We start from the raw sequence: 18115 nt of genomic DNA on the forward strand, positions 1-18115 counted from the left end.
TCGACAGTATTGTCAATAGAGACAAGAGTGAAATTTGAAACATTAAATATATGGTTTTAATATTTTTTTTTAAAGAGGTATCGTTTACATGAAAGTTAGAAAGAAAGCTCCTACAGAAGAACTAAATAAAATATCAATTAACGAAAGAAACTGGAAAATCTAGAAATAAACATAAAATCTTTAAAAAGGTCCTGTCCAGTTTCATTTGATTAGGATTAAAGTCCTGAACAGTCCTGGACCATCTGAAACAAGAAATTACAAACCTTGTATGAAGTACCTATTGACTAACTGATGCTTAGAAAGAACTGATGTCCAGTCATGGTCAATTATGGTTCATGGTTCCTGTTGGTTCCAGTAGATACTCGTCAGTTTTCGTAAGTTTACAATAAAAGTAACTAAAAGAAATACTTAAAGGAACCATAATCTGTCTACTTGTATTCTATACCATTCTATACGACGATACGTCAAAGTGAACGTCATTATACGAGACTTATCACACTTTTACATATGATAAGGAACAATATTAACAAATTGTCTAATTATGTTAAAATATTGGTTTCTCTGCGAACTAATTATCCAAGTAAGAAGAAATAGATTCTAAGATAAAATTTTTAATAAAATTGTCGTGTGGCAGAAAGCTTTTGTATATGATAAGACACGTACTTATAAACTTTTCGATCGTTTGACAAAGAAGATTTTAATCGAAGACGATAATGGATGACCAGCAATTAAATAATTTGATTAAATGGTTAGACACATTTGATATTGAAGCACCTCACTCATCAGCTGAGGATATAAGCGATGGTGTTGCCTTAGCAGATGCTTTGGCTCAAATTGCTCCAGAATGGTTTACAGCTGTTTGGAGAGCAAAAATTAAAAGCGATGTCAGTTCTAATTGGCGTCTTAAAGTCAGTAATCTTAAAAAGATAATTGAAGCAGTAATAGAGTACTATATAGAATGTTTAAATCAACAGTTATCTGGTTACGTGAAACCCGATGCGACTAGAATCGGTGAACACTGTGACAAACATGAATTACACCGGTTATTACAATTAATTCTTGGATGTGCTGTTAACTGTAATCAGAAACAGCAATATATAACAAGGATTATGGGTATGGAAGAAACTGTTCAACAAGCTATTATGCAAAGTATTCAAGAATTGGAAAGTAATATGAATGGACCAAGATTAAGTTTAGGCACCAGCCTTAATTTTGAATCTTTGGACGTAGCCGATGGTATTCAGCAAAGATTAATAGCCGAGCTTCAATTAACTGCTGATATGAAAGAACAACTAGCGCAAAGATGTCATGAACTCGATCAACAGTTGTCACTTCTGCAAGAAGAAAAAGCAGCATTGGTTGCAGAAAATAAGAAACTTCAAGAGCGATTGGATGAATTTGAAAATCCAGAAGAAAGTGGTTCAATTATAAAATATTCTGGCCTTAGGAAACAGGTGGAAGCTCTGAAAGATGAATTATTTAAGGTAGAAACTTCTAGAGATGATTATAGATTAAAGGTAGAACTATTAGAGAAGGAAGTATTCGAATTACAATCTAAGCAAGAAGATTTACAAAAAGCAGCAGACGAGGCTAATCACTTAAAAGACGAGATAGATGCATTAAAAGAGACTGCAGACAAGGTGTCCAAGTATGAACTTACGATCGAGTCGTACAAAAAGAAAATGGAAGATTTTAGCGATTTAAGAAGGCAAGTTAAGATATTAGAAGATAAAAATTTGGAATATTTGCAATCTAAAATAGATTACGAAGAAGAATCAAAACGAACCAATATGTTACGTAATCACTTGGAAGTTTGCAAGCAACAACTTGCTGAAGTTCATCATAAATTAGATGAGCAAATTAATAAGTGTGATAAGCTTGAATTTGAAGGGAAGAAAATGGAAGCAAAATTAAGTACTTTACAAAGAGAAAGAGATAGGTTGATTGTCGAACGAGATGCTTTAAAAGAAACGAATGAGGAATTGAAATGTACACAGTTACAAGCTGCAGAAAACATGATGAAACCCAGCACTGATAGTACTGTTGCAAATGCAGAAATGATTCCGCTTGAAATTAAGGAGAAATTATTGTGTTTACAACATGAAAATAAAATGTTGAAACTCAAGCAAAAGGGAAGCGAAGATAAATTACCTACGGTTCAGGCACTGATAGAAGATTCAGAAGAAAGACTCAAAAAATTCAGAGATCAAAATCGTAAGGCTAATCAAAGAATACTTGAACTAGAAAATAAATTAGAAGAGGCATTGGGAAATCAGACAAGCGGATCGAATAAAATTGATAGCACCAATTTGGCGCAAAAAGTAACACAGCTGCAATGCGAGTTAAGAAAAGCACATGCCGAAAAGGAACGTTTGATTCTTCAAATTGAAGAAAGAGATAATACATTGCAAATTCAAAGGCAAAAGGTGTTTGCGTTATACGAAACGATATCGCGTAAAGAATACGATATTGCAGCCCTTGAGAAACGTTATAAAAAACATGTTGAAAAAGCAAAAAGCGTTATAAAGTGTTTTGATCCTAAACAAAGTAGCTCGTCTCCTAATGTAGTAGCTGTATTAAGGAATCAAATTTTAGAACAACGGAAAATTATGGAAGAAATGGAGCGATCTTTGAAAGAATCCAAATTAATTAAAGAAATGGAAGAGAAACTAATGACATCTGCTGTTTATCGTTTAACCCTCACTTTACATAGAGAAGCAATAGATCAGCGATTTGCAGCCTTGCAACCTCAGGGACAATCATTTTTAGCGAGACAAAGGCAACCATCCGCAAGGCATAATTTGCCTTATAATTCAAAGTAAATGAAACTTTTTTTCAAAATCTAGACTTTGTTTTTGCAATCTATGAACTTAACTACTTTATGATTTCCTATTTATGTAAGATTAACTTTTTATTGTATAACTACAAAATTATATTAACATAATATTGACACAACACGCGTGCAATTGTATATACATATCCTATATGTACATTATTCTTTTTGTGCTTCTGTGGGATAATAATTGTGTATAGAGATCGTATGAATTTCAAAATATGAAAATATGTTGTATTATGTTTCTATTTATATACTAGTAAAGTGAATTATAATATTAATGTGTCTTCTAATATTTATACCACATTCAACGTAATATTTATACTATTGCACAGGCACATTGGAAAAGTTTAAAGGTTTTAAAATGAAAAAGGTTTAATAAGAAGACTGCCAATATAATGAAATATAAGAATGCTATTCTAAGAAAAATGTAAAAGTATTAAAAACAAGTCAACATGATTCAACAAATTTGATATTTGGGATATTTGTGGAAAATAACTTTATTTATAAATTTTATTTATATAGAAAATAATATAAAAGTTTGTAAACATATAGAGTAAAATAAATAAATAAATATACGTATGTACACGAAATTTGTATTTATTATTTAGATTTTTTATCTTGCACATGTACAATTAATATCCGTTTTCAGAAGATAATTCACACGGCGCAAAAATATATATGATACACCTTCTTTTTGTAAGAATATAACAAGACTTACAAATTCGTAATATTTATATTTATACATATCTTAACAGTTTTGTGAAATTTAGCAGACTTGAAAAAATCTGCTATATGAAAATATTTTTAAGGTATGTACATATTAAATGCAAAATTCATATAGAGGAACATATTACGTTTACACAAATGTACAATGTGATTTACTTTTACTTTAAATATTATAAATACTTTTATCTAAATATTCAGCACACTAGTTTTAAATGGTCGATGGGTATATTCTTTCAAGTGCAATTTTTCTTTTATGATGTAAGTTGTCTATATATGTTGATTGTCTACTGTTTTGCATAGTAGGTTTTACATTTTGTATTTTAATTATCTTTTGCATATCGGAATAGGATCTTTGATAATACAATATTGCGTTAAGGAAATCCCAAATATTAAATTCAGGCCATAATACATTAGTAAAATAAATGCATGTATTTGATATCTGAAATGAAATAGATGTTTAGAAAACAAGAAATAGAATGTCAATAATTTTCAGACTTACTTGCCACATTAGAAAATCACTAAATCTAACTTCTCCAGAAGTACGAATTAATAAATCAGGATTTGGTGAATTATTTGTATACAGGCAGTTGGAAATTAAATTTTCATCAATGTCTTCTAAGAGAATATCACCACTCTCAACACCTTCAATTACATCTTGAATTGCATGTGTAATTTCATCTCTTGCTAAAGTATTTTGTAAGATTAATTAAAGAGTAAACACAATTTTCTTTAATTACAATGTAATATTTAAATATACCTACATGTGTAGGCAAATGCAATGTTAAGAAATGCTTTGTCATGATCTTTAGTGAACATCATAGTTTCTGCTATTAATTTCTGTATATTCTGAGGTAATAATGACAGATTACCAATTATGCGAACACATAGTCCATGTTTTTTAACATTATCTCTGAAATAAAAATATATTTATTACTTTCTGTCGCCTTATTATAATCTTGTGACAGTAAATATTATTATTTTTCAACAATAACCAAATCTAAACATACTTCTCAGACAGTAGTTTTTGAAATTTCTGCTCTGCAAGATTCATTAGTCCATTTACCTCTTCTTGTTTCCGTTTAAAATTTTCAATACTAAACGCGTAAAATGTTACTTCTTCTATTCCAAGAACTCTACACCATTGTAGAGTTTCAGAAAATTTATCAAATCTAGAAATTAAATACATACAAGATAATATACGTTTAAAATATAAAAGTTAGAAATATTCATATACCTCACATTAATACATACCCTTTTGTATGGCCATCTAGTTTATCCATCCCATTTTTACTTGCATATCGTCTATTACCATCCATTATAAATGCTACATGTTTAGGAATATGTCCAGTTTTTAATACTTTTGTAGCCAAAAGTTGAAACCAGGTTACGGTACTATCTCTTATCCATGACATTATTGACAAGAGTTGAAATATGTAAATATTGCTAACAAATATTTAACACTTGTTTCTTATATATTTTACCACTACGTATAACAGTATGATACAACACTTTTATTTAAAAATATATTGTATTTTACACGAATTTCTTAGTACTGAATATTGTACAATTGTACTGTTAACATTGTATAACACGTCAATGTGAAAAAACATGCATAAATATTGTAATTATCCTACATGACACGTCGACATTTAACCTTATCAACATTTTAAATACGTGTTCAAAAATTTAGTAATTTGTTTCATAATGTCTCCGTTTATATAATTCATGTGCTATTGTATGTTAAATTAGTTTATTTTTAAACTCGTTAATAATTTTTTCAGAAAGACAAAAATCTTATAAGAGTTAGATACGAAGGATTGCATACATACAATACATTCATGCTATACATATACATATAAGTGTGCGTGTGTGTGTATGTGTACATACATATATACATACATACATACATACATACATGTATAACATCTGTATATATATGTATCGTTACACATCGATATTTCGAGTTTCAGTCGAGTTGCTCAGCATCCATCTTGAATTTCAGCTTTTGAGAGAAAATTATTAATATGTCATTCTGTATGAACGCATACAAATTTTGGAATACTTGGAATAACAATAATTAATATGTTTTCTACATTCGATTATTACATGTGGCAACTTTTGCAGTAACTTAACACTGTGATATCTAAGAGTTTCTTTAACAGATTAAAAAAGCATTACATTATTGTTGAAATACTGAGAAACTTATACGATTAAAATTAACAAAACTAATTTATCCAGACGTACAGTTAAAATATATAAGTTTTTAATAGAAGGTATTCAATAATTTGATCAAAACAATATTTATCATTTATTATTAATATATTTTGTAATTATCTTATTTCTTAAATTTTCCTGTTTTACAGTCATAAGTCTTTCCTATAAACAAAAAGCACTTTCTCACCATAACGATAATAGTTTAATCGTATGTCGATATCATTTATCGATTTAAACGTCAGGAAAAACTAACTATATGCAGTAACAGAGCTTTAACGTATATATTAATCTTAAAGTCGAGAGCGCTTACTTTATTCATATTTCATATAATTGCGGTTTTCTGCCTCTATATTTTTAACTTCAAATATACCGCGTTACAAGGAGAAAATGTCATGCATGAAAATATTACACAATGATAGAAATTTAAAAATTATTCCAATTAAAGTATACATCGACAATATGTTAATATTTGTTGACCACTTTCGTTTCTTTTTGATATACAATAAAAAGTAAACGTGTTATTCCATGTATATCGTAAGGGCATAATTTGGATGAAATTGTGCAGGGTTCTCAAGAAATGAATTACGTTCCTGGATAATACGGTACGTTGTGTCGACAATCGGGTATGGGGGGGGACTACTTTCCGTTGAGGAGGTGAGCGTGCGTGTGCGTCTCGCGGTCGAGACCTCGCGAGAGAGAAAATAAAATCCGAAATGGTTATTGCCGCGCTATGACCCTAAAAAGTAAATGTTTCTCTTTGTCCGTGAGTGAATAATAAACGATTGGTCAGGCAAAATGGAGGGCAGCGTGTCCAAGAACGGGACTGCAATAGCACCAGGTAAAGAATGGGAGCGATAAGCGCCCTTACCATCCGCAACGAAGCGAGGCGTGCGGTTCGTTCCTAAGCAGCGTTCTTTCTTACAGAACTGTACTTCCTAATTGCCAAATTCTTAGCGGCGGGACCGTGTCGTGAGACCGCAGATGTAAGTGTTTTTTAGTTTAAAATGACAGTGCATCGTGCAAATCTATTTCACCGTGAAATCCATGTTTTAGGTGTTGAAGCGTGAATTGGAGCGAGCTAAGGTAAGATGATTGGTCTGAGTTGACGTTTTGCCGGGGTGACACTATACATACCCATCGACTCCACATGGTTTGCACGTGGTTTCTGCTTGTCAAAACATTAGAATTTCAAGGTCGATGACCTTCATGTTCGAAAAATTCGGCGAATCCCGTTCCAACAAAAAATTATCGATCTATCGATCTATCGATCAATTTTTCATAATTTTTGTATTGTTTATAGGTTTTGCCGCAAAGAAAAGATTGGGAAGGGCACGTGCATAATCAAACATTTGAGGAGTTGGTAAGTTCATCAATTTTTTTCGTTTTCTCTCTTTGATATTGGTGTATGAAAGATCTATGGGATATAACAGAATAAATAGGCGACTTTTTCGGACAACATTGCGGAAAATTTTGTTTTGTTGCGTCGTGAGAGATAGTCGACGAGTGCCGATATATGAAGTACCCCTATTAGGGAGCTACCCCCTATTCTGTCCCACTCCTCTACGATTCTCCACCTCCGTGCTTCTATATGCTATTGCACAAGATCCCCCCACTACGTTTCTTTCGACCAATCAGCAGTTACTTCCGGCCATCTTGCGTGAGCTGATCAATGAGTATATCTCGTGCCCAGGCCTTATTTATAGAAACTGGTATCGTGTGCGACGAGTGGGTTGTTCGGATTGGTTGTGTCCATTTATTCGTGGTCGGATTGGTCGAAAGTAGGAACTACTTTACGTTGCTTCAAATCAAATTATTGGCGGGTATCGCGACGCTTTCAAATTATGTGTGCAGTAATTTTTTGTGATTTCTGACGGAAATTATCGTTTAATTAAAAACTTGGATCAAAACTATCTATTATCTGTAGATTTATTCATATTCATACAATCGATGATAGAATTAATATGCGTAATCGTTAATTTCAAGAATGTTACAATTCACACACAGAAAATTAGATATCTATGAATTCAAACATTTTAGGAAAAGAAGTATCCTCATATTGGACCGGAACATTTATTACAAATATGTGCCAGAATTGGTCCAGTATTAGAGAAGGAGGTACCTCCTTGTATACCAGGAGCAATATCTCTTCTTGGCGCAGGCAGACAATCTCTATTACGTACCCACGAAGGTAAAATTGAAATGAAATATTATCTGAATGATGTTGAACGTTCGTGTTTGCATTGTAAGTCCTTTTTGTAGATGTTTTACGTCAAATGCGTGCAATCAGTTCATATTCTGGAAGAGTAGGTGGAAAACCTTTAATGGAATCACCTTACAGCTTATCAGTGCCTAACATAGGTAATTAAATATTTGGTTTATAAGATTTCAATAATGTTATCGTAATATATTACTTTACTGTTATTTCTTTTCTTTTGTAGTACATGTACTTCAAGGAAGGGAAAATTCAGGTCCTCTTAGCAGGCGAGAGGCAATACCCACAAAGTTCTATAATAAAATGCAATTGTACAGACATACATTAGGGCATTTATCTGCAGTTTATTGTGTTCTTTTTGACCGTACAGGCAAATATATTATAACTGGTGCAGATGATCTACTTGTTAAAGTGTGGAGTTCTATCGACGGACGATTACTAGCTACTTTTCGAGGTGCATCTGCTGAAATCATGGACATTGCAGTCAATTTTGACAACACACTACTTGCTGCTGCAAGTCTAGATAGAATATTAAGAGTTTGGTGTTTTCAAACAATGTCGCCAGTAAGAATCTATGATGCTATTTATATTGTCACTTTAGATTTAAACTTGTGCTGCTATTAACTTTTATTTAAAATTCGTGCCATTTCTATTTTTAGATAGCAGTTCTGTCTGGACATTCTGGCATGATTACATCGGTCAATTTTTGTCCTATATCTTGCAATGGTGTGTACTATTTAGTTTCTACCAGCACAGATGGATCTGTTGCATTTTGGTCCCATACAAAAAAAGGGAAAGAGAGAGCAGTGTTTCAGTGAGTTCAACTAAATTTACTAATTTTTTATCAATGAAAATTTAAAAGAAATTGTAAATTACATTATTATATAAATGCTTCCTTTTTGTAATGAAAAGTAATGCTGTGTGTATTTTCTACAGACCAAAACCAATTCAATATCACGAGAAAATGCGGCCCGGTCAAGCACAAATGATATGTGCTTCGTTTAGTCCTGGTGGAGCATTTATGGCAGCTGGTTCGGCAGATCATCATGTTAGAGTATATGCAATGTTAGGAGAAGAAGGTCCACGTAGAGTTTTAGAAGTTGAATCGCATTCTGATACAGTTGATAGTATACAATGGGCACATTATGGTCTAAAGTTTATTTCTGGCTCAAAAGATGGTACTGCAAATGTATGGCACTTTGAACAGCAACAGTGGTTGTATAAACGTTTGTTGATGACCACAAAGCTTCCTGGGTGAGTGAAACATCATGTATATGTTGACGAAACAACTACAAAGTATTTAATTTTTGTATTACGATGTTAATACTTATATTTTACATTTAGCGAAACGGAGACAGACGATGATACTAACAAGAAAGCTAAAGTGACCATGGTTAGTTGGGATGTGAGTGACGAGTGGGTTATCACAGCTGTGAACGATAGTTCACTAAAAGTATGGAATGCAAAGTCAGGCGAACTAGTAAAAGTTCTTCGTGGACATAAAGATGAAGTGTTTGTGTTAGAGTCTCATCCAATAGATCCTCGCGTTATATTGAGTGCTGGGCACGATGGGCAGCTTATAATTTGGGATGTATTGAATACAGAACCAATAGCCTGTTTCCAAAATTTTATCGAGGGTCAAGGTAATGGTGCTGTTTTTGATGCAAAGTGGTCTCCGGATGGAACAATGCTAGCAGCTACAGACTCTCACGGACATCTCTTAATATATGGATTTGGATCTGGTGTTCACAAACTTAAAATAGTAAGTCGTGTTTTCTTATAACTATGCAATGCTGTTACCTTTTCACATTTAACAACTTATTAATTCATGCATGTATTTTCCTTGTGTAGATACCGAAAGAATTATTTTTCCACACGGATTATAGACCATTAATACGAGACACAAATAATTATGTTCTGGATGAACAAACGCAGACAGCACCTCATTTAATGCCGCCACCATTTTTGGTGGATGTAGATGGAAATCCTTATCCGCCAGAATTGCAAAGACTAGTTCCTGGAAGAGAAAATTGTAGAGGGGAACAATTAGTTCCAAATATTGCAGTAGGTGCCGGAGGTATAGAAATTATTTGATTTCTTCTTATTACTTCAGATTTGTATTTCACATGTAAAGCTGTCACATGTAAAATACCGTTTACATTATTCCAGTTCCGATCTAGTGCTGGACTGGAATGCTACTGGACCAATGTAAACCCAGCGTAATTCAAAATATTTCTACAATTAATGTACATTTAATTTAATAGGGATGCAGGAAGTTATTGAAGGTCTCCCGTCTCAGGAACCACGATCTAATATTGATCAATTAATTGAAGCTCTTGCACAAAGACAAAATCTTTACGGTGGCGGCGATGATAGAGAAGAAAATATATTGGAACAACCGATTCGACAAATGGCTAGTCCTCGAGGGAGTAGATCTGGCTTGCGGAGAGCCGGCGATGTCGAAGGTGTACGACAAAGTAGTGGTAATTGGCAAAGAGATAATACAACACCTTGGAACACGCCTATTCTCGCTCGACCAATAAATCCAGCTATTAGGGAAACACAATATAGAGCTATGTACGTTTCAAACAATGTACAACAAATTAATTTCTTGATACTACCTACAGAGAACAACCGCGACAATCATTCAATAATCGTACATAATATCTAATAATATTTTTAGAAATGCAATGGCAGAGATGGAACTTGAAAATTGGAGACGTGAGATGCGAAGAAGGCCACAACCTGCATCTAATGCTGTCAACCCTGAAAGTAATATAGGCAGTCGTTTGGCAAATAGAAAACGTAACAGAACTGCTAGGCATGGATATAGAACTAGAGCTACACGTGGCGAAGAACAAGAGGAAGATGAATTTGAGGTACTTTGAGAATATGATTGATTAAAATGATTACATTTCTTCAGTTTTTCCAACTACAAGTAATTTACAGAACGCTGATAACGGAGGAACCTCAGGTAGTTCAGCTAGTAGCAACAGCAATGACTCCACAGCTCATGAAGAAGATTTGTGTTCTGATAGTTCCAGTTCTGAATCTAGCACCGAATATTCAGATTGGATTGCTGACCATGGTTTAAATCTAGAACCACCAAAAAGGAGTAAACGTAAGCCTGTGAAAAAGCGATCTCTTACGCCACCAAACGACACGGATAGAAGACGCAGTAGACGTCCTAAGAAAAAGGTATATAAATATTTCTCATGTATTATACGTGAATATGTTCTTATCTTCTGTTTTGATAATATTTCTTTTTATTGTAAGGTCGTTCCAGTACCAAATGGAATTGAGGAAATCCCAGAAGTTTACAGACCTTCTGAATGGCTTACCGAAATAATCCCGCGGAAAGCTCCATATTATCCACAAATGGGTGATGAAATAGTATATTTCAGACAAGGGCATCAATTTTATTTGGATGCTGTCAGAAATAAGAAAGTATATGAACTTGGTCCACGCTGTGAACCATGGAATAAAGTCAATATAAGGGTATGAATCTTTTTTTAAGAAAATTTTATTTGTGTTACGCAAACTGAGAGTTATATACATATAATAATATAAAATTGATTTCAATAAAATTAATAGATTGTATTTCATATTTTTACAGGCGCAAGAATTTGTAAAAGTAGTGGGTATCAAATATGAAATTCGCCCACCTCGATTATGCTGCCTAAAGCTGGCGTTAATGGACGAAGACGGTCGATTAACAGGCGAAAATTTTACTATTAAATACCATGATATGGCTGATGTATTGGACTTTCTAGTTCTACGCCAGACATTCGACACAGCTTTAGCGCGTAGTTGGTCCGAAGGTGATCGGTTTCGTTGTATGATCGATGATGGCTGGTGGATGGGACAAATACAATCGATGGAACCTTTGGATGAAGATTTTCCAGAATCATTTTTCATGTGCTTTCGTGTCCGATGGGACAATGGTGAATACGAAAGAATGAGTCCTTGGGATCTCGAACCAGTTGACGAAAATCGTACGTTCGACAATTTCATAAATTCATTTTAACAATCATACCATTCAATGGCCAATTGACGTTATCTTCTATTATCCCAATTAAATCTTTAAAATATTCATTATAGGACTTCCTGCAGAACTCGGAGGTGCCGTTCCTGTGCTTCCGGAAGAGATACAAACAATATTATACCAGCCTCATGCAGAGGAATGGCCAATGGGGGACAGAGAAGCAACATGTCGCAGGATTATCCGTGGATTAGATCAAGCGATGAGTCTCGCGATTGCAGAACCTTTTGTCGCACCTGTTGATCTCCATACTTACCCAGCATATGCGTTTGTCGTCGAGTATCCAATAGATTTGTCAACAATAAAGGCTCGTTTTGAGAATCATTTCTATCGAAGGATTACATCCGCACAGTTTGATGTCAGATATTTGGCAACGAATGCTGAACAATTTAATGAGCCTCATAGTCATATAGTGAAACAAGCAAGAATAGTTACCGACCTCTGTCTACGTATCATAAAGTAAGATTTAGTTTGTTTAACTACATAGATTTTATATCGTTTAGATTTTTCTACAGCATAGAAAAAAGGCATTTTTATTTGTTACACAGAGAAACTACGGAAGTGGATGTACCAGCTATTTATCATCAATTAGTTGATACATATCATTCTTCTGACTCTGAAGTTGACGTGGAAGAAGAAAAAGATAGACCATCGACAAGCACTCAACGAGCAACTTCGAGTAGGAATTTACGGTCACAAGAGGCAGCGAACGACTGGCAGCTAGCTTGCCGACAATTGTTAGAAATGCTATGGCAATGCGAAGATTCGATTCCCTTCAGGTAAATTAAATTAACTTTATTAGACCACGAATGTTCGATTCATAGCATGATTGATTAAACATCGTTTTTGGTACCAACATTTTACAGGGAACCAGTTGATAGATTGGAGCATCCCGATTATCATCAGATTATAGATACGCCCATGGATTTACGTACGGTAAAAGAAGATTTACTAGGGGGTAATTACGAAACCCCCTTGGAATTTGCCAAAGATGTGAAATTAATATTTACGAATAGCAGAAACTACAATACTAATAAACGTTCAAGAGTAAGTCAACCTTTTGTCAAATTTGTTCATTTTTACTACATATGAAAACATTGAAAAATGATTATTGTGAACATTGTTTTTGAATGGATTGCTGGAAAAATATCGATGCATTCGCATAAAGCTTATCAGACTGAATCAATTTTGCTCGAATTGATTTTAAAAATTTTACATACAAAAAAGGATTATTGTAATGGTTTGAAATGTTTTGCATTAAACATTGTAATTTTTTATGTGTTATTACATACTGTTCGTTTGTAGATATATTCAATGACAATAAGGTTATCAGCCATGTTTGAAGAACATATGCGGAAAATTATTTCAAATTGGAAATCTGCCAGAAGACGTAATAATAATAGATCAAATGCAAAAGGAAAAGGGAAGAAGGGTAAGGTTCGGTTACCAAATGGCACGGGTATGTGTTCTACTGTAGTAATTTATAAACATTATACTAATATGCAAATTGTTTGAAGTATAAATTAAAAATATATAAATTTCACTTTAAGGGCCTCAAAAATCAAAAACAGTTTGTACAGATGACGACGACGACGACGACGATGTAAATAGTGACGATGAAGACACAGAGGAATTAGAAAAGAAGAATAGTTCGAATGTATTTGAACCAGGTATCTATTTTGAATTTATTTAATTATTTAATCACTTATCTTCCGTATGACTATGATCTCTAATATTATACGTATCTTTTCAGGACCATCGCGTATGACAAATGGCCATACCAAACGATCTGGCAATTCATCTCGAATGTTAAAATTAAGAATTTCTAGGTCTACTGTGTCTAAAAAGACAACAAAAGAAAGTGAAAGTGAAGCGAGCGAATCGGATGCTTCCATAGATAGTGAAAGTAGTTGTAGTGTGCCAGTAAGAAGGACACGAGCAAGAAAGGCAGTACCCAGTGCAAGTACTGACAGTGATTCTGGAGATGTATACACACCCGGTGGTCGTGAGAAGCAAACTCGAAAAAGTCGCACCAAAAATAGTAGCAAAACCAGTAAGCAAAAAAAGTCGAAGTTAAAATCATTTGTCGCTGTAACTACAGCTAACGATGACGATGACGATGATGACGAAGATGAGGATGACGAACAGTTTGCTGCGCCGGAGACGTCTGACGAAGAAAGCGAAGAGGAAGTTATTAACAGAAGTAGCACGAGATCACGTAAACTTGCATCTGCCTCGGAACACGAAGATAGTGTAACGAAAAATGGGAAAAACGACGAAAGTCAGAGCGAGGAAGACGAAGATGACGATGGTGAGGAGGAAGAACAGCAATCTCAACATAACCAAGACTCGGACAGCGAGGACTCGGATACAATTTTTACGGCGTCCAGGCCGCAAAGAAAGGTTCGTGTATCGAGAGAAACGCAAATACACGAGATCTCACTAAACTCGAGAAGAACTGCAAAACGTCCTCGTTACAATGAAGAAAGTGACGAAAGCAATACAATGCCTGTTAGGAATCGGCGTAAAATTAAACGTCAGTCTTACGCGGAAAATAGTGATGAGAGTTTACCGGAACCTGAAAATGTACCAGGCATCAGTATAAGTAGCAGAGGACGTGTACGAAAAATGACAGCAAGAGCACGGGCGTTTCTTCAATTGAATCAAGAATCACCCTAACAGCATCTTTTATGCTAGTAATAAAAGTGTAAATTATTGATCCTTCGAAAAATAATTCTTGCGAACAGTTAGGAATAGTGTAAAAATTTTAAATGTTATTTGATAATGTTTGTTCTTTGAAACATGCGACTGTATCCACATTAGTAGCATTACACGAAGTCGTGTGTATGCCAGGATATTATTTGCCTGAAAATCTTTGCTTAAGATTATTATTATTATTATTATTATTATTATAGACTGTACGTACGAACACTTGAGATTGTCATAGCAATTCATGATAAACACTGCTACAAAGTACTTCCATTATTATGAAGCACGTTGATAATGTTATTTTTTATGTTCAAATACACCGTCGAACGAATAATGTGTAAGGCAGACTTGGTAGCAAGCGGAAACAGTGAAATTACAATGTTATTTCATTTCCATGATTATTCATATAAATTTTCTATTTTTGTAATGCTACTGATTCTTCGTATAATGATATACCTATATAATTTTGACACGCTAATTGATATTCCCGTTGTTTGAAATGCAATGACAGCTAAATTGTTAAGTATTCCAATGAATGATATTATTTTTGCAAAATGTTCCAAAGTGTTATTACTATATACTGGTTAAAGGTACAGATAGATAAATATTCTTTAAAAATTCTGAATTTCTATATGACGATACTAACCAACTAAATAGTATGTAATAGTGTTGTATTAGATTAGATTGTTAAAAAAGAAGTATGTTATTGTACCTGGAATCACGTGAACAATTCGCATCTTATTCAGGGAATTATATTTGTAAGATTAGCTTAAATAATTCAACGTTTTGCTTGTTTCAACACTGTCAGTTGACAAATGAAAATCTACTTTCATGCTAGTTTCATACTATGATCATAAGCAATTAAAAAAAAAAATCAAAGCATTATTTTATAATACATGCAGTTAGCACAAGTCATCTATATCAGTGTTTATATTTGCATGTGCTAAAATTATGATGAATTATTTTCTTCTAACGAAAATTTTTTAACATTTAGAGAACATAATTTAACATTTTTTTAACATTTTCATACTTGTACATTTTTCTAATTAGATAATTGGATAATGTTTCATATATATCCATATACTTTGTCAAAGGAAACTGTACTTATCTACCATATTTTGTAAATTCAACACAATGAGGCAGTGCCTTTATAAATACAATTATTTATTTAAAGAATACAGTTACAAACTTTTCTCTCTTTTTTTTACAAATAATGCCAAGATAAAAAGACATGTGTTTCTTTCATTGAAATATAACTTGAATTTTTATATATGAAATCAATTAATGGCACTGTTTTCGCTTTTTACAATAATACTTAAATAATAATATTACTTGTAAATACAAACACAAGTTAAAATGAATTCAACATTTTCTTTTTTGAATAATACATAAAAGAAATGCGTGCTTTACACGGTCTGTAGTATGAAGTAGTAACTTTTTACATGTAATTTTTATGTCCATTAGAAGGATAAGAACCAATGCTCGTGCGATTTTAGCAATTTTTCATATGTAGAAATAGACATTTTTCAGATTTGTATAACATAACAAATTACTCCACTCATTATGTAATAGAATACACGGTTTTCAAGACAGTTATGCAATTGGCAGACTAATATAACATAACAATATGTGCACAAATATTGGAAGTCTTGACTGTCTCGAGTCATTGTGATATTAGTTTAAGAATATTAAATATATAATGATATAAATATTAATAACTAGGAGTATAATAAATATTTTTTTAATAATGTCACACATAAGAGAGTCATATCATGTGGACTCAACAAGTAGAATTTCTGATTACGTTAATTTAATACAGAATATTAACTTTAATTCAATTAAGTATATTGCGATTAACATGTTTCATATCTTAATCTTCAGAATTAATATAATTTTGTATATGTAAATACTGTTAAATTACAAAACTTAATTAACATGACAGCGATGGTTTCGGATTTGTGTAAAGGTTGAAACTTTGATTGTCACACCAATATGTTCTGTTGTATATCTAGTTTATTGAAACCCACCGCCATCAATAAAAAGAAACTTATTAAATTGTTTCATATATGCATGTTTTATTTTAACTCCTATATCGCCTCCCTAAGCAAACGAAAATCGACATATTTAAAAGAATGCAAGGTAAACATAATACATTAAAAATTGAATTTAAAGTGTTGTTTTCGTATACTTGGTAGAGTTTTATCATTTGCTACCATTTTATTATGATACATGGAACTTCTTCCTGATTACACACATATTTACAAAAAACTATATCTTTACATTATTTACTAACATAATAAGATTGTGTAATGAGTTTTTTTATATAATAGTATAGTATTATGTAGTCGTATGATTGGATTAGGAACTTTAGACTGGCGGTATATTATAATATATTGAAGCACTCTATTTGTGGAAAATTTAAGATAAAATACTTTGGAAAAATCTTTATTTACAAGCTCTACGAAGATATTTCTTGTGAAACTCGAAACTTCGACATTTCCTGCTCTCTGCCTTCAGTTACATAATAAAAGAAAATTCTGGCAGAACTCGATGGTGATTATAGGTAGGCTGAAGATGCGTTGATACAGGGGCGTGTACTCTGCTCAAACTTGATTTATTTTAAATGGATAAACTAAATTTAAACAATAACTTGAATGCAAAACGTAAATGTGAAGAAAATAAGAATATGAACTATAATAAAATAAGAACAAGTAATGTAATTTTAATATCAAACAATATAACTTTTAATAAATATTTGTTTTAAATTAATAAGGGTACGTCTTTACAGCTTGAGCTGTAACGAACACAGAAGTAATCTTTTACATCTTTTCATCTTCATTTGCTATTTACAATTTTGTTTGTTTCCTAAATCTTCAATCCTAATTGAGATTTTATACATGGTTATTTATGTAAAGTAATATATAATTGCATGGTTAATTACATTTTGTTTTGCGTAACATGAATAGATATAATTATTAATGTGCGTTATCACGAATGTTCTACGAAATCAATATTTTATCAGGTCACAATCTTTTGGATTTGGATTTTGCGCCATTCTGAAATCGTACCGCGCGAGCCATCTATGTGCAATATGATAAACTATGCGTAAAGATTAGTTTACAATATATAGGTTCGTGCGGTAACGCTCATAAGATTTTCTAAAACTTTCTAATTGTCAGATTAATATTGCATTTCATAATTCAAATTTCCCTCCTATCTCTATTGGTAATACTGCATTAATTCTGGCGCTTTTGTGAAGCTAAATTCGCATGGTTGCGCAATATTATCAAATTTGTATCATTATTGAATTTTATTTAAATATTTATGAGAATTCTGCATAATTTTGTAATTAACAAATTAATTTTATTATGAGTAC

General features: G+C 32.8%; 3 protein-coding genes across 4 annotated transcripts; 2 read left to right on the top strand and 1 right to left on the bottom strand.

Moving 5' to 3' along the window:
• The first annotated feature begins 148 nt into the window (after positions 1-148).
• Positions 149-2897, top strand: Hook (hook microtubule tethering protein). Its single transcript, XM_076797342.1, has one exon. The coding sequence runs from the start codon at positions 714-716 to the stop codon at positions 2820-2822; it is 2109 nt and encodes a 702-aa protein (XP_076653457.1). The 5' UTR covers positions 149-713; the 3' UTR covers positions 2823-2897.
• Positions 2898-3007: 110 nt separating this feature from the next.
• Positions 3008-5397, bottom strand: Dhdds (Dehydrodolichyl diphosphate synthase subunit). The gene is made up of 5 exons (XM_076797343.1): positions 4814-5397; positions 4570-4731; positions 4324-4472; positions 4062-4246; positions 3008-4001 (listed from the first exon to the last, which is right to left on the bottom strand). The coding sequence occupies exons 1-5, from the start codon at positions 4972-4974 to the stop codon at positions 3771-3773; spliced, it is 888 nt and encodes a 295-aa protein (XP_076653458.1). The 5' UTR covers positions 4975-5397; the 3' UTR covers positions 3008-3770.
• A 991-nt stretch (positions 5398-6388) lies between these two features.
• Brwd3 (bromodomain and WD repeat-containing protein) lies at positions 6389-16800 on the top strand. Of its 2 annotated transcripts, none has more exons than XM_076797349.1 (22): positions 6389-6614; positions 6701-6759; positions 6830-6859; positions 7077-7136; positions 7814-7964; positions 8036-8134; positions 8215-8552; positions 8648-8802; positions 8925-9242; positions 9333-9750; positions 9840-10065; positions 10253-10565; positions 10672-10867; positions 10938-11186; positions 11265-11486; positions 11605-11983; positions 12090-12489; positions 12558-12809; positions 12897-13077; positions 13336-13489; positions 13581-13700; positions 13784-16800. In XM_076797349.1, exons 1-22 carry the CDS (start codon positions 6572-6574, stop codon positions 14707-14709), a joined length of 5289 nt encoding a protein of 1762 aa, XP_076653464.1. In that variant the 5' UTR covers positions 6389-6571; the 3' UTR covers positions 14710-16800. The 2 variants fall into 2 exon arrangements, with proteins under 2 accessions (XP_076653464.1, XP_076653465.1); XM_076797350.1 differs by having other exon boundaries at positions 12579-12809.
• Positions 16801-18115: the final 1315 nt, after the last annotated feature.

This window comes from Halictus rubicundus, chromosome 11 (assembly GCF_050948215.1).
Source record: "Halictus rubicundus isolate RS-2024b chromosome 11, iyHalRubi1_principal, whole genome shotgun sequence".
NCBI classification, from domain to species: domain Eukaryota; kingdom Metazoa; phylum Arthropoda; class Insecta; order Hymenoptera; family Halictidae; genus Halictus; species Halictus rubicundus.